The sequence below is a fragment of the Oryctolagus cuniculus genome, chromosome 11 (genome assembly GCF_051225735.1).
Source record: "Oryctolagus cuniculus isolate XC-2025 breed Fujian yellow rabbit chromosome 11, ASM5122573v1, whole genome shotgun sequence".
Taxonomy (NCBI): domain Eukaryota; kingdom Metazoa; phylum Chordata; class Mammalia; order Lagomorpha; family Leporidae; genus Oryctolagus; species Oryctolagus cuniculus.
Window position 1 is genome coordinate 82,581,615 of NC_142877.1, and position 22,007 is coordinate 82,603,621.

The following is a 22,007-nucleotide window of genomic DNA, read 5'->3' on the forward strand; positions in this document are numbered from 1 at the left end:
ACATGGAAGAATTCCAGTGTAAAACTGAATAGTATTTTCCATTTTTTCCAACACAAATATGCCAAAATCTCCTGCTCAGCTTGAGAACTTTGAAATTGCACTGAAATCAAATATACTGATCTGCTCATAGACAAGTTCTGGATTTTTGTTGGAAGAAAAAGAAAATATGCACTGTTATTAATTGGAAAATAATGAACATCTTGTGGTTTTCAATACCATAAATATGTGAATAAGCTTTTTTTTTTTTTGACAGGCAGAGTGGACAGTGAGAGAGAGAGACAGAGAGGTCTTCCTTTGCCGTTGGTTCACCTCCAATAGCTGCCACGGCTGGCGCACCGCGCTGATCCGAAGCCAGGGGCCAGGTACTTATCCTGGTCTCCCATGGGGTGCAGGGCCCAAGCACTTGGGCCATCCTCCACTGCACTCCCTGGTCACAGCAGAGAGCTGGCCTGGAAGAGGGGCAACCGGGACAGAATCTGGCGCCCCGACTGGGACTAGAACCCGGTGTGCCGGCGCCGCAAGGCGGAGGATTAGCCTAGTGAGCTGCGGCGCCGGCCCCTAATACCTTTCCTTTAACAGATCTGCTATGAATTTCTCCAGTTTTTGTCTCAAAAAAGCATTTGTTATTCTTACCTGATAGTTTTGCTGTGTATAAAAATTACAAAGTTATTTTTTTCTTGGAAAGATGCCACTCGACTGTTTTTTGGCTTGCGTAGTTTCTGAAGGAGAGTCTGCTAGTATTATGGTCTTTGTTCTTTATATAAAGGCTACTTTTCTCCTCTGATTTCCTACCAAACTTTCTTATTTGCAGTTTTCAGAAGTTTGAGTATAGTGTACGTATTTTTTTCCTAATTCTTACATTATTTGACCTTTTCACAGCCGTGGTTTGATGTTCCATTCTTTTTGAAAAAAATTTGACAAGTATCTCTTCAAATATTTGTCTGTTATCTGCTTTCTTCTTTTCCTAGGATTCAAATTATGTGCTTGACCTCCAATTATATGGTATTGTCCTCCAAGACTTTGAATGCTATTTTTGAAATTTACCTCATTTTTTTTTTTAGTTTGTTGACCATTTCTATTGACTTGTATACCAGCTTCACTGTTTTTTCCTGAGTCATGCCAACTCCACAGATGCATATATAGAAATTATTCTTTATACCTGTTACCATATATATATATATATATATATGACAGGCAGAGTGGATAGCGAGAGAGAGAGAGACAGAGAGAAAGGTCTTCCTTTTGCTGTTGGTTCACCCTCCAATGGCCGCCACAGCTGGTGCTCTGCGGCCGGCGCACCGCGCTGATCCGAAGCCAGGAGCCAGGTGCTTCTCCTGGTCTCCCATGGGGTGCAGGGCCCAAGCACTTGGGCCATCCTCCACTGCACTTCTGGGCCATAGCAGAGAGCTGGCCTGGAAGAGGGGCAACCGAGACAGAATCCAGCACCCCGACCGGGACTAGAACCCGGTGTGCCGGCGCCGCTAGGTGGAGGATTAGCCTAGTGAGCTGTGGTGCCGGCTCATATTTATATATATATATATATATATATATATATATATATATATTTAAATTTTGCTTAATCTGCTTCAAAGGCCAAGCAACACAGAGATCCTCCATCTGTTGATTCACTCCCAAAATGCACACAACAGCAAGAATGTTAAATGCAGTGGGTGAGGGTATGAAGAGGGGACATTAGGGTGGGCATTTAGTATGGCAGTTAAGATTCTGGTTAAGATGCCCACATCCCACATTGGAGTACTCTGGGTTCAGTTCCTTGCTCTGACTCCTGATTGAAGCTTCCTGCTAATGCAGACCCTGGGAGACAGTAGAGATGACTCAAGTGATTGGATTCTTGCCACTCACATGGGGGACCTGTATTGAGTTCCTGGTTCCTGGCTTTGGCTGTGGCCCAGCCTTGCCTATTGCGGACATTTGGGGTATAAACCAATAAATGGGAACTCTCTCAAATAAATCAAACTTAAAAAAGAGGGAACATCAATTACTTGTTCTGGAACTTTGGAAGAAAGCATATGCTATTTCAGCATTATGTTAGGTATAGGCTTTTAGGAATTTGATGTTTATCAGACTGAGGACATTTTCTCACATTCCTAGTTGGCTGAGAGTTTTATTATGATTGGATAATTTGCTGAAATTTTGTCAAATGTTTTTATAGCTATTGAAAAACTCAGTTTTTTTCTTTACTATGTTAGCATGATGAATTACACTGATTTTCCAATGTTAAGCCAATATTTTCAATCCTGATATAAACCACAGATATTTTTAAAATTATTTATTTATTTGAGATGCAAAGGGAGAGGGAGAGAGAGGGAGAGGGGGAGGAGAGAGAAAGAAACAGACTAATTCCTGAAATGACCATAACAGCCATGCCCAAAGCTGGGAGCCAGGAATGCCCTGATCTCCCAAGTGGCGGCAGGATCCCAATCACTTGAGCTATCTCTGCTGGATGCATTTTGCTGGAAGCTGGAATCAGGAGCTAGAGTTAGGAATTAAACTCAGGTACTCCAATGTTAGATGATGACATGTTAATCAGCATCTTAACTGCTAGGCTAAATACCTACCCCTAAACCATGTTTGATTAGGATGACTTACCCATTTTATCTCACATATTTGTTGATTTGTTAATAGTGTTAAAGATTCTGCATGCATGCTCATGAGGGGTATTGGTTTGTAATTTTCTTGTGATGTCTGCATTAGGTTTTGGGTAATGCTGACCTCACAAAATGAAACCTGACAATGTTCCCTCCTCTCTTGTTTTCAGGAGATTTTATGTAAAATTTGATTTCTTCCTTGATTTTTGGTAGAATTATCCACATAAATCAACTGGTCCTTCAGTCATCTGCAACTCACAATTATTTAAAAAATTTGTTGGGGCAAGAGTTGTGGCACAGTGGATTAAGCCACTGCTTGCAATGTCAACATTCCATACCTGGGTTCAAATCCCAGCTACTCCAATTTCAATCCAGCGTCCTGCTAACGTGCCTGGGATAGCAGTGCATGATGGCCCAACTACTTGGATCCCTGACACCTACGTGGGACATCTGGATGGAGTTTCTGGCTCCTGGCAAGGGCCTGGCCGAGCTCCAGTTATTGTGTGCATTTAGGGAGTCAATTAGTGGGTGGAAGATCTTGCTCCCTCTACCTTTAAAATAAATAGCTTGATAAAAATAATTGTAAACTATGTCAACTCTGGAAAATTAGACTACGTTTCAGAAAATGCCCTTCCCTACTTAGTTATGGATTAGAATAGGCCAAAAAGAGGAATATACCCAAGATTTGGAAGGTAGAAGTAAAGTAGCAGCTAATATACTGTGACAGTCTTCATGGTTAGACGAAGTGGGACACAAATGCAGAACTGCTGGTGGATTCCAATCTGTTCTTGTTCTTCCCTGCTCCATGTCCACCTTTTCTTCCTAGCTGAAGAACTTAGTGACCAACGACTCCAGGTTCACCATCAGATGGAAAGGCAATACCTCCCACACAACTCATCCAGCTTTTCTTTGCAGGTCAACTTCAGCAGCTGGATATGCCTGGCTTCTCAGTTTCCCTAGACAAAGCAGCAATTTGGCCAACCATATCAGTACTTTTGAAGAGTCGCTTCATAAGTTTTCTCTGACCCAGCAACACAGATCCTACTTTTTCTCTCACAAATGTGTACTCTTATTGCTATAATAAAATCCCTATTTTTTTTTCCTTAAAAGATCTATTTATTTGAAACCAGAGTTGCAGAGAGAGAGAGAGAGAGAGGTCTTCCATCTGCTGGTTCATTCCCTAGATGGCCGCTAATGGCTGGAGTTGGGCAAATCTGAAGCTAGGAGCCTGGAGCTTCTTTGAGGTCTCCCATGTGGGTAGAGGTGTCCAAGGACTTGGGCTATCTTCTGCTGTGTTCTTAGGCCATTAGCAGGAAGCTGGATCAGAAGTGGAGCAGCTGGGACTTGAACCAGTGCCTATATGGGGTGCCAGTGCTGCAGGCAGCAGCTTTACCTGCTACACCACAGTGCTGGCCCCAATAAAATCCTTATTTCATTATATACTGGTTCTGCTTCCTTGATTAAACTCTAATTTTTCCAGCATGGCCATTTAGCCTAGAGGTTGACACCTGCCACTCATATTGTAGTGCCTGGGTTCAATTTCCTGCCATGGTTCCAGACTTCAGCTTCTTGCTAATGTAGCTCCTGGGCAGCAGTGTTGACTCAAGAAATTGAGTTGCTGCCACCCACATGGGAGATCTGGAGTGTCTTCCTGGCGTCCAGCTTCAGCCTCAGCCTCAGCCACAGTCATTACAGGCATTTGGGGAGCAAACCAGTCGGTGAGGAAGTTTTCTCTCTTTGCTCTCAGCTTTTCAAATAAAAATTACATAAAAAAAGAGAGAATTTCCTATAGGTCTATTTCAATTCTTTTTCTTTCTGTTTTATGGCCATTTGGTTTATGCTTTGTAATATTTTGTGCTGGACATCATTTGTAAAAATTTTAACAATTTAAAGTTCTGAATGATATTACCTTCTCAAAAGGGTAGATCTTAACTTCTGGAAGGGAATTAGGGTAAAACAGATCATCTTTAGGACTCAACTAGTGTTTGACTCTATGATGGCTTACCTGTTTGGGGTGTATCTTTTTCTTCTAGGGTATAGCCTTTTAACAATCTAAATTGAGTCTGCATCTCTTCTGCTTTGGCAGACCATGAACTGTTTCCTAAATTTTGATGCCCCTACTCTGCCAGAGTGCTACCTAATCATTCAGTCTCTTGGCCACTAGTTATAAAAATGTTGGGTTCACTTTTTCTGCTTCTTTTTAGATCTTAGTCCCTAAAGCCAGTCAAATCTTGAACAAAATTATCTACATTAAATCCAATTATCTCTCATTCACTGCCACCACTATACTGAAATTGCTCTTGCCAACAATTTTTAATTGTTGGTCCTAATCTTCTTGTAGCAACAATTGTGTCTTGGGTAAATTGTCTTCATTATTCAGGACATCACTCTTATTTTTCTCCTATAACATTGCCCAGCCTTTAGTGTTCTTATTGGTGCCTCATTCTCCTTACAGCTTAACAACAAATGACCCAGGCCCTATTCCCATGGCATTTATACTTACTTGAATCCACTCCCTTGGTGCTCTCATTCAGTCTCATTAATTTACCTGTCATGCATATTCTCAGGCTCCTGAATTTTGATCTTAGTTTGGACTTCTCTGAACTCAACATCTTGATTTGGAATGTTTAATGAATACTCAAATTAATAAGCAACTCAAACTTAACAAATCTATAACCCACTTTATACTTTCCACCTCAAACTTGTTCTGCTGTTTTTCCTAGGTTAAATGCAATTGTACTTTTCTTGTTGCCAGGACCAAACTCCTTAACTCCTCTCATACCCTAAAATCCTATCCATGGGGCTATATTTCACAAGAGATTTAGAATCCTACTCCATCTCATTGCCTTCACTGTTAACTTCCTGGCCTGTGACACCACCATCTTTTATGTGGATGACAGTCAATATTTTCTAAAGCAGTCTAAGGGGCATCTTTTCAACATTGAAATTATGTTTTTCTCTTAAATCCTTCCAATAGGTTCCAGTCCCAGATGAAAAGCTTCAAGTCGTTACGATGGTTTATAAAGCCACACATGCTCTGGCCTCCCAGTATCCCTCGGATTTTCATCTCCCATTACTTTTGTGCCTACACACTTGGCTCCAGCCACACTTGACTTCTTGATATTCTTTAAAATGCTTTCATCTTCTGGCCACACTATCATTTTTCTCAGTCACTACGGTGACTCCTTCCTTGACCATCCTCTTTAAAACTGGAGCTTTTCTCCCTGACACGTTTTTCTACATTCTTTATCCTGCTTTTTCTCCGTCGATCTGTGATGTTGTCTATATTTAATTTGTCTGCTTCCTTCCAAAAGCACATAAACTACATTCTGGCCAATATTGTTAGCACTGTTTACTGCATAATCCCCAGCCCTGTAATAGTCCTTGACAGAGGAGCACTCAATATCAGAATAACTACAGTCAACTTTTGTGATTAGGTTTCTCCTAGATTATACTCTGAGGTTACTTCTTGCTTGTCTTTTGTTCTTCCTGTGTTTACGGTCCTCTTCTTTTTGGAGAGAAACAGTTCCTCTTTTATACTCTATCTTCTGGTAATGTTGTTAACCATAAAAGTTTACTTTACCCTTGCCCAGAGTGGTCAATAGGTATCCTGGACTGATCAATCAGTACTCCATCTACATGGGAAAAAAGAGATGAAAGGGATGAAAATGGCTCAGTTCTTGGGATTGCATATATTGGATGTTCAGGTCACAGAAAGTATTTCTTTTCATCAATGGCTACAAGGTTTCTCCATTAGCTGCATGAAGAAAGCCCAACTGCAGTAGGGAAGAATGAAGCTAATATACATAGAGAAGACAGATGGGGGAGACAGATACTACACCAGTGGGTTGTTTGCCCAAGGACAGCTTTGTTCCTGGACTTTCTGGTACCTTGAGCCAATATATTTCAACTACCCCTTCCTCCCCAACCTCCCCAGTCATCTTGCTTCTTCACTTATAACTTGATAAGCATTGAATAATGGATTCCTTTGAAGTCAATCTGCTTCCACTTTACCTGCTTTTGAAATTTTCCACTTTAGTTTTAGAGATTAAGATGATAAATATATGAAAGAGCACAATCAGCAGTATATTCCCAATGGAGATGGAGATTTCTGAATCTCCACTAATAATTTCTTGCACTCCTAACAGCTTTGAGAATTTTTTTTTTTCTTTTTACCTGAGTTCCACTTCATCCTAAGTGGTTCAAACTTTACCTTTTATCATAATCCCTTGGTGGTAGGCTTGCTCAGACTGTTAGCCTCCATCATCAATTAGATTTGGGGTCAGGCTTGATAATTTGTATTTCTAACAAATTCAACAAGTGATACTAATAATGTTTGTCCCTGCATGCAGTGAGAATTACTAAACAGACTAATATATGAGGATACTTCCTAAAGTGCATAGGAAAATCATATTAAACGATGCTTTAAAAACTAAATTGTTAAAAGCTAAAAATATTTGAAGTCCATGTGTAGTTTTTCCCTTATACACATTTTCCATGAACTTTTTGAAGGAAGCTTGTGCCTCGAATATAAGAGGGCAGTCGTGCTGGCTGTAGCTTAAGCTTGAAAGAGACCCAGATTTTAGGACAATTTCCTACCAACATCTGAAGTTTTAAGGCTTCTTCTCTGGCAAGCAGGTGAGAGGTATGGGGACTGACTCCCCTTTTCTAATCAAATGTACGGGCCTACTGTCTAGCTGCTTGTCCCATGTGAAAATATATGCTTTGATTTCCTAGATCTGATTTGTCTGAAGGTATACTTTTCTTCTCCCAGGTAATATGTGGTACGATGGAACACATTATCTTTTAAATTATGGGTGTTAAACCAACGTTTGATATCTTTTAATTATTAACATAGATACTTACAATTTAGGTTCTCACAAATGAGTTTACTTTTGAACATTCTATTTCCATTTGGAAGAGAAAAAAACTGATATTGTAATGAAGTAGGTCTCAAAATATCATCCCTGGACTAGCAGTATCAGTGTCAACTGAGAACTTGATGGAAATGCAATTCATGGGTCCCATCCCACATCTTACATACTGAATTAGAAAAAGCTGCAGGGTCCAAACAGGGTCTAAACAAGCTCTACACATGCTTCAGTTTTGAGATTCACTGTTGTAGAAGAATGATTAAGCTAACCACACCTAGAACAAGAATGACAGTGAATACTGCACACTTGGATGACAGTATTGATTTGCTGGAAATACATCAGAATATTTTTGGAAGCAAATCTCAGTATTCTAGCTTCTGCTTTTCAGGGCAGGAATAAGACAAGATCTAAACACAAATGTTTCAAAAAATTCAGAGACAAGTGAGAATAGTGTACTTTGGGTCTACAGACCAATGAAAAAATATTTTCTAAGGCCTGATTTAAACTGTTTATTCTGCCCAATGAACTCACGCTTCTTTGTATAATAATGATGTTTACAATAAAACATTTTTTCCATCTAAGAGTTAATTGTTAGGAGTGTTCAGTTTTACATTCAACTAAGTTTCCCCAAGGAAACAGCCTAAGTTTTCTACTATAATTATTCTCCCCAATTCACAACATGAAATTCAATTCTTCTTTTATAAAAAGCAATTTTATATAGTTTTGTGATTTTTATTATAAAGTGCAACAGATCTATGGGAAAATATAGATAAAAGGTTTTTGAAAGAGAAGGCTATCACTTGGGAGCAAATCTAGCACATAATTGTTAATCAACATCTAAATGTAGTTCCTTCTGACCCTCTATCCTACTACCACACGTGCTCACTTTACTATAACCACATTAAGTTTACTACTTATCAAATAGTTGAGAACATTTGTGCTTAAAAACCTGTTTTTGTTGCTTCTTCTGTCTGGAAATGTTTTTCTCCTAAGCATTTACATAGCATTTGCCCAACTTTTCTTATAGTTTTGGCTCCAATGTTACCTTCTCAGATGAACTTTCCCCTTACTCTGAAATCTCTTATTCTGCTCCAGTTTTTCCAAAGTAACCTGTCACCTTTTAAAGTAACAAGTAATTACAATTGTTTATTTTCCACCTTTCTGTTAAATTTGAGTATAGCTTCCACAAGGCAGATTTTATTTTTGCCTGTTTTGTCTACCATGTAGCTAAATGTTTGGCATGTAAGCGCTGACAGGAACTTGCTGAAGACTGAGATACGATCTACAAAAATCAGTGCTTATATCTAATATCTTTAAAAACTTTTAAAAAAATCTAGGCACCAGCCAAGATATTTTTCTTCCACAAAACTTGCATTAAATAATTTAACTATTCAGATTTGCCCTTTCCTCTTTAAAACATAGAGTAAATGTGCTAAGTGCTAAGAACTAAATGTTGAGAATAAAAATGAATGACACTGTCCTTTCCAGGAGTGCATAGCAAAAATAATAAAAACCCTTAACTTTTGGCAGCGCCGCAGCTCACTAGGCTAATCCTCCGCCTGTGGCGCCAGCACCCTGGGTTCTAGTCTAGGCTGCTCCTCTTCCAGTCCAGCTCTCTGCTGTGGCCAGGGAGTGCAGTGGAGGATGGCCCAGGTGCTTGGGCCCTGCACCCGCATGGGAGACCAGGAGAAGCACCTGGCTCCTGCCTTTGGATCAGCGCGGTGCGCTGGCTGCAATGCACCGGCCGTGGCGGCCATTGGAGGGTAAACCAACGGTAAAGGAAGACCTTTCTCTCTTCTCTCTCTCTCACTGTCCACTGTGCCTGTCAATAAAAAAAAAAAAAACAAAAAAACAAAAAAAACAAACCCTTAACTTTCTTAAACACTATAAATACAAGATACATGTACCGTTTGGAGTATGTCAAAAATAATCAAACTTAGGTCCCTTCCCCTCTGACTTTCCTGCTACTGGTTCAGTAAAGCAAATACTATATGCTAGAGTTGCAATATAATGTGGGTAAAAATGAGATAGGCCAAAGACTTGCACTTCAGACAAAACAACAGGTCACAGATTACAGAACTCTTATGCAGAGTAACAATGTTAGTCTGACCTGAAGACTGACACATAGCACAGATGACTGTAGCATATTCCGAGAAGCACAATGCAAACTTTCACAGCATACAAAAATACTGACAACCCTGACATTCCGACAACTATGAATTTAAATAAAAATCAGAAATGTTGATTAGCAATTCTTCACAATTATTGAGTATTAATTAAAACATTAGCCTATACCTTCTCCCCTTTCTGTAGCAAATACATTGTGTGATGGCTATAACTCCCCTGTATTTCCCTCTCCAAGAACAGCTACTTGTGTTCATGAATAGATTAGACTCACAGGTCAATGTCCCCGTAATTCTTTAGGATACTGGCAGCATGGTTACAGAAATGCACTTTATTCATCTTTGCAATGGTTCAAAGTAGTCTTCTGAAATTTGTCTTTAAATACCTTTCACCCTTATTGGTCTCAGAGTGAAAATATATTTATGGTAAACAAGTAAATTATTCCAAAATTTTGCTTCAATACTTTCTAAGAATACTACTGAATCTTTAATTACGACAAGATGCTTGACACTACTGACACTTAGCAAATGAAACTGAGATTTATATCCAGATCTGACACATCCTAAAAGTCCACTGTGTCAAAGATTTATAAATAAGCATGGTGTAGGTTTTGCAAAGGTGTCTTCATGGATCTCTGATTCACTGTATGTATGTATTAGACATTTAAAAAGTGAAGTCAGCTATACCTACTCAATAATGCTCTGGTCACAAGCTAAGACTTACAGTAACAAGTGAGGAAGTCATGGTACTGTCATCATTCTGTCTTATAAAGGCCTATTAGAAGTTTTGACTACTTTTTCTGGGGGAATGGCTGATATCTGAGCTCACATTAATAACATTTTTAGCTATTTTATGTATTTGGTATTCCAAACATATTGTGAGACTAAAGCCTGCCGCTAAAATCATAGCACTATCGATACTGTCTGTTTTACTAGGGAATAAAAAAGGTTCTTAGGAATTGAGCTCTGATTAAAAAAATTTTTTTTTAAAATTTGAGATGCAGACAGTGAGTGAGCAAGCTCCCATTTGCTGGCTCACTCCCAGTGGAAGCCAGAAGAAAGGAACAGAGTGCAAGTCTTCCACCTGAGTGGCAGGAACCCAATTACTCAAGCCATCATGGTTGCTTCCCAGGGTCTGCAATAGAATGCTAGAATCAGGGGCTGGAGGAGGGTATGAACCCAGGCACTGTTATTTGTGGTGCACCTCTGAAATAACCATGTTTTGAAGAATGTAATGGGAATTTCTTTTTCATGCAAGTACATGAAATCTTTTACAAACTTATGATGGACTACTGGCCATAGTTAAAAAATTTGCACCAATCAGCTAGCTGCTTGAGTATTAGGACATTCATCAATATCAAAAAAGAAAAATATTCCAAACAATTAGAGAGAAAAGTGGTAGTTTAGCAATACTAATCCTAAGGAGAGAAATAAGAATTGAGGAGGTGCGGGGGCTAGCACTGTGATACAGTGGATTAAATCAGGAATTGCATCAATGCCACCCCATGTTGGAGCGTTGATTTGAGCCCTGTTGGCTCAACTTCTGACCCAGATCCCTGTTAATGTGCCTGGGAAAGGAGCCCTTGTCATCCATATGGGGTACCTGCAGGGAGTTCTGGGCTTCTGGTCATTCCCAGTAGTTATGGCCATTTGGGGACTGAACCAGTGGATGAAGATCTCTTTCTCTATGTCACTCTTCCTTACAAATAATAAATAAATATTTTAAAAAAAATTTAGGAGGTTTGAAGGTGAGGATTTGGGGTTAGAGAATGCTAGATGTTTATGAAAATGAAATTTTGTGCTACAAAGCAACTAACCTGAAACTCAAATAAGCATAAGAAAGAAGAAACACTATCATCAAAGATTATCAAATATTTTAAGCATAAACATACAAAATAACTCATAGGTAACTTACATACTTTCACAAAGTGGTATAGAGAAATAGCCCTGGCTTTTGAGAACTGAAAGAAAAAAAAAGAAAAAAAAAAAAGAAAACCAACAATGAAAACAGCCACTCAGTTTTACTGACTTCTGCATTATACTAGGCTTTTGATGATTAAGTAATTAATAACTTGTAAAAGTTAACATTCTCGGTGGTAAAGTGGAGATATAGTCTATTTATCTAGATTGTCTTAAGAATAAATGAGATATGCTACTGAAACAGATTCTTATTCATAAGAAAAACTGAGCAAGAGGAAGGGGACAAAAAGTCAATTCCATTTCTTTCATTACTAATCTCTCAGACTTGGTATACAAATACCAAGTACCTGCCCTATTAGCTATATATTATCAATAACAAAATCTGCTAATATTGTTCATTTCTTCAAACATATCTTTAGCTTTTCAAAAATAAAAGCTTAGTTACTGTGATGCCAACACTTCCTGGAATTTAAGCAATAACATGTTGATAGCCTGCTCAAAAAAGCTTACTTCTAATAAATGTCAGAAAGCTTTTAATAATACTTTGAAATTACAGTACTAAGATACAATTCATTATGTTATCTTATTACATAAATAGATTCTTAAACCTCTGGCTCCTATGTTTTCATAAAAGATTGAGTACTTTGTAACAGTCATTTTTTTAGGCATGGGTCAGCATAGATACTCTGTGTCACTCACCTAAGAGAAAGAACACTATATATTTACATATCAATAATCCCAAATAATCTTCCCAAATTCAAAGTTATTGAGACAAAAAATAAGAAACTAATATTTAATCCTAAATCCAATGCTTTTTGGATGGCAGCATGTAAATGACGCCTCTTCAATAAACATACTCAGACACATAGAGAGATCACACAGTCATACAGTATAAAACATAAAACATCACAGAAAAAAACAGCCTATCAGCCAGCTTTCAACTCTGCAACAAAGGCTTTAATTAACAAGAGAAGGCTAATGGATAGTTAATAATTGTTAATGGAGTTTGCTCTGTAGACTGCTTATAACAACAATGTGAAGGACAATGTACAAATCTACAAAGTTATTATGTCCTATAAGAAATACAAATTCCTGGTTTGGAGAAAAGAATTGGCCCTTTAGATATTTTCTTCCTTCAACAGACTCTGAGTGCTGACACTGGGTGTCATGACAGTCTCACAGAAAGCAGGAAACATTAATTGGTAATAAACTCTTTAAGAATAAAGTAACCTAATGGGATAGTGAGTATCCGATTTACTTTTTCATATGTATACTCTCCTAGATAGTTCCATAGCTGCTTTTCATTTGCCTTTCAGTAATTTGCATATGAAATGCTTTTTTAAAAATGGAGGACAATCCCTTCTCAGCCTTTTGACTAACATCAAGCGTAAAAATGTAGGACATACATTCTGTGAGCAGGAACAGAAGTATTGCAAATAGAAAGAAATGACAGAATTCAATCCTTGTTGGATCAATTTAGCTAAAAAATATGCTAACTACAAGTCATCTACCAAAATTTTAAAATCAAAAGTGCCTCTTAACTAATTACAGTTGCATTAGTTGATTGACACTTGGAAAAATCTAAGTTGGAGAAAGATCTATAAGTAAATTTTACATTCCAGGGTATCACTAAACATATGTATGCAGCTACTAAAAATAAAAACTTTATTTTTAAAAAACCACTAGATGTTTATGAAAACAAAATTTTGTGCTACAAAGCAACTAACCTGAAATTCAATGTTATCACTATTTTAACCCACTTGTGATCATAAAAAACTAGTTCTCAGATTCTGCATACAGAGAGCTTTATGTAAAATATATAAACATTTGTCCAAATTGGTACACATATTGCATAAATATGGCAATTAAGATTTACAGATGTGCATATACAATGCTGTGCAAATTATCACAGTATTACAATTGCAAAAATTATTCAAACTGGTATCCAAGTAAAGCAATTAGTGAAAAAATACCCATGCAGAACAAAATTTAGAACATCTTCATTAAAAGTTCACACATTTAAAATAGTTTTATTCATTTTATTTGTATATGTCAAAATACATTTTTATTTCCAAAATAGTGGGTTTTGCAACTAGTTTCATGCAGAAACAAGGTCTGCTCAATACTACCAATAAATTCAATATAGCACAGTAGCTGTTCAGTTTTAGATACAAAGAATAAATAACCTAAATACAAAACACTAAAATATTAGAAACATGTATTTAATCATTCTTCACAGGCATCCAAACTTCACAAATATAAACCATAGCATGCCTAACTGTTGTGCAACCAGAACATGTTGCAGTCACTCAAACTGATCAATTATCTGTATATTTTACCTCCACATAAGAGCATGGAAATTCTCCATATTCAGACCCACCATTCATACAGTTCAAATATAACCAAAAATAAAATTCCCACAACTATCCTTGTACCTTTAAAATCAAGAATCCTGAGCTTGGTAGTAAGAGCATAACCTTATATCTTCATAAAACCAATCAACAAAGAGAGGACTTAAAATCCTGCTTACCAAAACACCCTTCCCCCAATCCCAAAGTAATCTAAAATAGGCAGTAGAACACAATGACCTTTTAAAATGAAGGGGTACAAATTCACATTTAATATAGTATACAATACAATCAATAATACAATCAGCTACTATAAGCTTTACAATGTACAATTTATTCAAATGGCTGAACTGTTCAGTGGTTAAGGAGACAGTTATGTGCCAGAAAGATGTGATACTTTTTGCATGGTTTAATGAAAATATAAAAGCTATTTGTCCAAATAAAAGCCATCTTCACTATGTACTTTTTTTCCCTTAAAAAAAGGCCACTGAAATGTATAAAATGGTCTGAACATGATGGTGGTATCAAAGTCGATGCCTCTTCACATGGCAATAACAGTGCATTTAACATTAACTCACGGGTTAAATCTGCAAATAATTTCATAGCATTACTTTGGCTAGCACAACAGTTTTAGACAGCACTCAGATAAATATAGTCATGTGAAATGTGAAGCATTTATCTTATGTAACTTTAATTATGGTTGAATATTATCAAATAAAAACAATAAAACTAAAAGCACTTTACAGTAGAAAAGTTTTGTAAAGATAGGACTCCACATAATGTGTAACTTTTAAAGTCTTTATATCACATTGTAATCAAAGTTTGTTTTTTAACACTATGATGGAGTAGCCTACTTTGCATCAACAGACATTTGAAATAAGAAAATAGTCAAGCATGCCATGTGGTGTTCTAAAAATCAAAATACACTTATTTATATATACAGCATCACTCAGTACCTGCTAAAATGAATGTGACGATTACAGAATCTAACATCTTATACTACAATAATAAAAAACAAACAAAAAGTGACCAATGAAGGCAGAAAATAGGACTTAAAGATCTAATCTCAATTGACTTTAAAGCATTCATATAAGAAATAAATGCATATTGCACAAACAGTGAAAGCAAATGTTCCACCAAGCAGTTCAGTTCCAGGTGGTAGACAACACAGCAAAAGTCTAATACATGACAAAAATCTCAGAAGAATAAGTGTTCTTTGTAAATGAAAAAGCTATGAAAACATAGAAGACTGCCACATGAAGAGTTAAAAGGAAAAAATACAAACCCAAACTTAGATGTAAAGCAAAAAAAAAAATTAAATATCAGAAAACTGGAAACTGTGGCACATCAAAAAAATGCTGAATAACTGTCTTCTGTGAGAGCTGGAAGTTTTTGTTGACACAAAGTATTTATGTACAACTAAGGCTTACTGGTTAAATATCTGAGGCATATCTGGCCTTGAACACTTTCCTTATATGCTGGAGCTGTAAACAAGTTTTCTCAGTCATTAAAAAAAAATCTCAGCAGCTGCATTAAGATGAAACAATGGTCTTGATAAAAAAAAAAAAGAAAAAATAACCACCAACCCCCCAAAAAATTAAAAAAAGAAAAAAAAAAAGAAAAATCCTAGATAAGAGGGTATTTGGCAGGATATCCGAAAATGACAGTCTCCAAGGAGTCTTCCAAGGCTTCCAGTGACTGCCAATTATGGTCCACTGGGTTACCAATATGTGCAATTCCTGCTGCCTTTTTTTTTTATTTGGAAAGTTTGCTTATTACTCTGATCAAGGCCCCATTTTCATCCTTTAACCTCTGGTTGTCTGCTTTTAGGTCTGGTAACATCTATGAGGGAGGAAAATAGAAAAAAAGTTTTACTTCAACAAAAATATAAAGCATTATTGTTAATAAATGTTATATTTTCATCACAAAACACATGGTCAAGCTTTGTATAAGTCATATATATATCCATAAATATTTCTAAAGTGTAAAATCATGTATCCGGAAGAAAAAAAAACTCAACCTTATTTGTGAAGGCTGATTGGTTTAATAAGTGATAGAATGGAAGATTTATTCTTTCAAAGCCATCCATTAAAATTTACAAAAATCAGTTGAATTTGACTTAGAAGCACACCATATTAGTGGCCAAGAAACAAAGCTGTTTTGTTAAGATAGACTCTTAAAAAGGAGTTCCTTTATTGTTCCTAAAAAGCATTTTGCTTTATATAAACCATCATACTTTTGTTACTTGTCCAAATTGTTAGTTATTCACCTATAAGACCTAAATTTAAGTACCTAGTATATACCATGTGTGTTCCAAGATAGGTGCCAATAAGCAACTACTGCTGGTGCCAGTGCTGTGGCGCAGCAGGTTAATGCCCTGGCCTAAAGCGCTGACATCCCATATGGGCACTGGTTCAAGACCCAGCTGCTCCACTTCTGATCCAGCTTTCTGCTATGGCCTGGGAAAGCAATAGAGGATGGCCTAACTCGTTGGGCCCCTGCACCCGCTTGGGAGACCTCGAAGAGGCTCTTGGTTCCTGGCTTCGGATTGGCGCAGCTCCAGCCGTTGCGGCCATCTGGGGAGTGAACCATCAGATGGAAGACCTCTCTCTCTCTCTCTCTGTCCCTCCTATCTCTGTAAATACAGACTTTCAAATAAAAAAAGATAATTTTTAACCTTAAATATTAAGTCTTTATCTACAAAAATATCCTAACACAGAAAATAACTAATATTTAAAACAAACAGAAAAGCGTACCCTCATATTTTATAAACAAATCAACTCAATTTCCTGTGGTTTTACAGATAATTTAAAGGATAGGGTAAAAATTTACAAGTTAACTGAATTTTCTACCAAGAATGATTAAAATTTCAAGTGTTCTACCAGCTTCACTAAAAAATGGAATAGATTATTTTGGACTTTAAACTACTGCTTCCAAAATATTTGGTCCTTCCTCCTCAGTTTTCAGAAATGTACTAGATGACCTAATTAGATAAAAGTAAAAATTCTTACTTGCAGAATTATCATAAGCAAGATCTTTTAGCGTTTAATTTTATCTGGATACAATCAACCTTTTTCAGAATGCTTGGATAAAATAACCTGAAATTTGCCTGTTAGGGTATCTCTAATATAGAACTAAATGAATATAAACTAAAATTTTTCTGACTGAAAAGGGCATTATTTTGAAAAAGAGATAAAGTGTGCTTAATCTTCAGTTTCAAAAATAATATAAAATGCTATACTGTTTATGTTCCATTTTCTTCTTAGTAAAGAACTGTACAAATTAGCTACATTTTGATATCTACAGTATTTGTAGAGCTAAAAATGTGCACAAGCTTTACACGAATGCAGGTAAGTCTTAAATTTCTTAAGTCATTTCCTAACTTTATTGTATTTTATTAGCTGCAATATATAATTAGTGAAACTTTCTAACATTCTGAGAAGCCATGCACAATGGGAGTTACATGATAAGTTTCAGACACAATGGCATTAATTTGTAAAAGTAAGCTCTTACTCATAAAAAACACACTTACTAATATAAAAACACCTGCCTGGCTCTACCAAGAAGGAATGATGAACTATAAATTACAGGTTCACAGACTGCAGTTGCCTACAGAACCCTGAGCGCTTGGCTACCACTCTTGTCAAGGCCCTATTCTCAGTCAGCAGTTGCTCATTTAACTTTCTCAGAGTTTGAATTTGCTTTATTTGTTGCAGGTTCTGCAGGAATCAGAACATAAAGAAACAGGAACAAAAAATAAGAAAATGGATAAGAGTACAATAAGAACATAGTAATGAATATAAGAAGGAAAAAATTAAATCTTTAAAAAATAACCCAAAAGATTCAGAACTGTAAGTAATATATTCTTAAAATTTCATTTCAAAGTAAACAATACAAGCAAAATCCAACAGTTTTGTCTCCAATCTTGAAAGCTATTGAATCAGAATGCTTTACTAATAAACAACTCAGCAATAATACATAAAAATCTTGAACTTCTAAGTTCATGGGCATAATTTTCTATGCATTAGTTAATTCATAAAATGCAATAAAGGTAATTCAGGCAAAAAATGTGATGAGAGGTAATTACTTTTTTTTTTTTTTTTTTACTGCAAATAGTGTTCAGCATTCAGAACAAGTAATTATTTCCACAGGAATGCAGAATTAGATAAAATACAGTTCTGCCTATCTACTCTTCTAACATCTTTTACTTTCAAAGTAGAACATATTATGCCCCCTCTACCATTTAAATATAAGAGTAGATAGAAATGGGAATAAATATAAATTCTATATCTTATAATCATTACCATCTAATTTTTCTATACTTGAACATCAAAAGTACTACTCATATTGATTATCAAAATGATTTAGGTTTTAAATCCTCTTCTAGTTCACTAACACCTGGATTTAGGAAGAAAGAGAAGTACAAGATATAGACAGCTAATAATTTGGGTAACCCGCTTTGACAACAATTAATGTAAACAATATTTATAGTAGTTATTTTGAAATTTAAGTTCATAAAATGCACTGCTTACTTACTTTAAGCTCTTCTTCCATTTCAGATATTCTTCTTTCTAGAGCTCTTCGTTCCTAGATCAATTTAAGGTTCCAATATTAGTTATATAATTATTAAATTCTTAAGTATTCTCTATATTGTGAAATAAAATTAAAGATCAAATCAGGAGCAGTGTAGAGAAAGATGTGATGTCAGTGATGTGTAAAGAGCTTTCCAAAATTTGAGCATAATAAATGTGAATACCTTTATTTTTATTTTTATAAGCTTTTAAATTAAAGCTTGACTTTCTGGTAAGAGGCTACATAATGAGTTCAAAGTATTTCTTTTTGATCACATAATACTCAGGATAGAGTAAACCAAGTCTCAAGACTAAAGATTATATAGAAAAGAAAAAAAAAACAACTCACACAAAGATGCAATTATACTACAGTGATAGAAGCAGAAAAGCATGAAGCGAACATGCCTAAAATGTGTACTTTACAATTTGAAAAGATTCTAAGAGAAGCTCAATTCCTCCACCCACACTGTTTACTAGCCATTATTTTTCTAATTGACTTTACAGCTTTGTACTTAGTTTGACACTGTGTGTAGCATTAATGCGGTGAATCTAATGGAGAAGCAACTGTGGCATTTATTTTAAACTCATTTCAAAGAGTGACAGGCAAAGCCAACATACAATACATTACTGCAGTGTACTGTTTTATTTTCTCTTAAATGATAAGCATCCTAGAGTGTTATGCAAAAAAGCAAGCAGCAGTAAATGATCAGCTGTAAAACTGGTTAGGTCATACCGCCCAGAAGATACTGACTCTTGCCGGTCACCTTTCAGATACAAACCATTTACATTTAGTTTAATCACACTGAAACTATTTCCAAGACATTCTTTCCCAGATTAATAATTAATGTAGATATTTAGTAAAGCAGTACATTTACTGTAAAAGTCAATGTTTTCAGGGTATATGATTTTATAAAATAGATGGAATCCAACTGATAGTCTTATAAGTACCATGTTACTCTAATATTAGCATGCTTAAACATTATTATATAGACAAAATGTTATTTTCTATAAAAAAAACTTTTAGTTAAAAACATAGTCGTGACAAATTCATACAAAGCCACTGTACTTCTCAAAATGATACCACACAGAGTGTCATATTTGATTATCACAACTTTGTGAAAGAGCAGAAACAAAACATTTCTTCTTTCCCCTATGAGCCTCAACTGTTTTGGGAGCATTCAAGATTTTAACTTCGTGGTAAGGCAATACAAGAACACTATACTCAATTGCCTCATCCTATTGGCTCAATGAAACTGAGAACTATAAAACTGTAGCTAATTTCTTGTGTTGGACAAATAAACTTATTAACATTAAAAAGAACAGGTAAGAGAAAATGCACAGGCCAAGTGTATGCCTGATATACAGAGAATGCTGTTAGCAGTTATTATTAATACTAGTTATCAATGACTAGGAAATTGAGAGTAGTTCAGCTACTTTGTGATTTTTCTGCATTTGACAAGCAGAAAAAGGTCAGCTGAGAACGTCAGAATACAAATCTATGTGTATTGTGTGTGGTGTATTAAGCCTCGGAAAAAAGGAAATGTAGCAAAATATCAGTTATCTCTATGTGACAGATACAGATGATTTTATATTCGCTTCACTTGCTAAAATTTTTGCAATAAACATACTTTCATAAGAAAAATATAAAAATTTAAAAATGTGATTGTGTCTCAAAAATAAATGTGATTGAATATATTTTATTTTCTTTCATTTATGATACCAGAGATTTTTACTATTTTTGTATATCTTGGAGATGTCAGTAACAATTACATAATAGCATATAATAATTAGCATTAAATTTAATAAATGGTTCTATATTTTTAGTAATTATTAGTTACATACATTTTTAAAAAATGGCTTGGAATACTAATTTTTAACACTTGCTGAAATCATAATGGTATCTATTGCATGGGATAGTAGAATACATAGGACATTAAAAGACAGTATTTTTCCATTCTGTATCATTCTGTATTTTTTACCACTTCTTTTTTTGGGTGAAAAAGGCAAATTGATTATTTTAAGAACAGAATGGAAGAAAAATGTTTTTAGATTAACTACTCCTGATTAATTATTCTTTAACCTAGATCATAGCTATCCAATGTAATTTCTTCTTTGGTCGAAACCTCACAAGTCTAGCCACTTAGCAGCATTACAGATACTCTTAAAGTACTTCTCCTGTGCTGTTAGAGCATTTAAACATTTTCAACTGCTCAGCCTAAACTTGTCGAGTTACTCCTGTGGCAACTTCCAGGTCCCTGAGCAATAATAGTAAGTGGAGAGAAATACAAGTGAACATTATCACGGCCAATACAAAATTGCAGAAAAACTTAAAAATTTCTTGTAATCAATTAAAAAACCCTATTCAATACTCAATATTAAAATATTAATCTAAATTTTAAAGACGTTTGAAAATTTGATGACTTCAGATTTAAAATTTTTATTTCAAGAAATAAATGTATATATGATTAAAATGTTTTTGGTATATAACTACTGAAAATCAAAGTGAGATAAATGGCATTCCAAAAGTATCAGATTTACTAACACAATGTATACATTTAAGAATCAAAGCAAGATAGTATTTTTAAAAACTCCTTACAAGAATAATAAATTTTATTTAAGGCCATTTGATATCTGGAGATATTCCATAGAACTTTATAAAGAAGCGAAATTATGTAACAAATTCATTAAATAAGTAATGATTTAAAACAATTGAAACTATAATCATAAGAACAAGAAAACAGAAAACAAAAAAACCTACCACTGCTTCTAAAAAAACACTAAAGGGGAAAAACAATAACTTATTCAGTAAGATGGATACTTACCCTTTTTTCCATTTCCAATAGTGACCTATCTGCAAACCTTTCTTGTCTCTGCAACAAAGCATCAAAGTATAAAAGGGATTTAAGTGCAATAAAGATTGGGGGTGGGAGGAACCATAGTAACTTCTAAAAAATTCATTTTTATTTATTTGAAAGGTGGAGTGACATTGCCAGTTCATTTCCCCAAATGACCACAACAGCCAGGACTGAGGTTAAGCTGAAGCTAGGAACCTGACTGCACCCAGATCTCCCACATGGGTGGCAGAGGCTCAAGTATCTGAGCCATCATCTGCTGCATTAGTAAGAAGCTGAGGTGGGACTAGATCCCAGGTAGATTCCAAGCACTCCTATACGGGATGTGAGTGTCTCAAACAGCACCTTAACCAAATGTACCACAGGCCAGTCTCTGTGGAAACTCTTAAGGGTATTAAAACAAATCATAACATTCATAAAGAGCAATACACAAGTATGAGGACAGAAAAGAGAAAACAGGATTTACATTGAAATAAAAAGTATAAGGAATGTTTAGAAATAGAATGATCTCAACTGGTGCTGAGGCTCACTTGGCCAATCCTCCGCCTGTGGCACCGGCACCCTGGGTTCTAGTCCCAGTTGGGGCGCTGGATTCTGTCCTGGTTGCTCCTCTTCCAGTCCAGCTCTCTGCTGTGGCCCTGGAAGGCAGTGGAGGATGGCCCAAGTGCTTGGGCCCTGCACCCGCATGGGAGACCAGGAGGAAGCATCTG

General features: G+C 35.9%; 1 protein-coding gene across 10 annotated transcripts in view; it reads right to left on the bottom strand.

Moving 5' to 3' along the window:
- Nucleotides 1-13,551: 13,551 nt before the first annotated feature.
- PPP1R12A (protein phosphatase 1 regulatory subunit 12A) overlaps nucleotides 13,552-22,007 on the bottom strand; it is a 155,435-nt gene continuing 146,979 nt past the window's right edge. For 4 of the 10 annotated variants that reach the window (XM_002711361.6, XM_008256843.5, XM_002711360.6 and 1 more), the window contains 3 exons: nucleotides 21,268-21,315; nucleotides 18,411-18,461; nucleotides 13,552-15,716 (listed from right to left, as the gene is read on the bottom strand). In XM_002711361.6, coding sequence (XP_002711407.2) covers nucleotides 15,630-15,716; nucleotides 18,411-18,461; nucleotides 21,268-21,315 — 186 coding nt within the window. In that variant the 3' untranslated portion in view covers nucleotides 13,552-15,629. Of the gene's footprint in view, nucleotides 15,717-17,407; nucleotides 17,594-18,410; nucleotides 18,462-19,178; nucleotides 19,210-21,267; nucleotides 21,316-22,007 lie in introns of those variants that run through there. The other 6 variants (XM_089307494.1, XM_089307495.1, XM_089307492.1 and 3 more) reach the window with 3 other exon arrangements.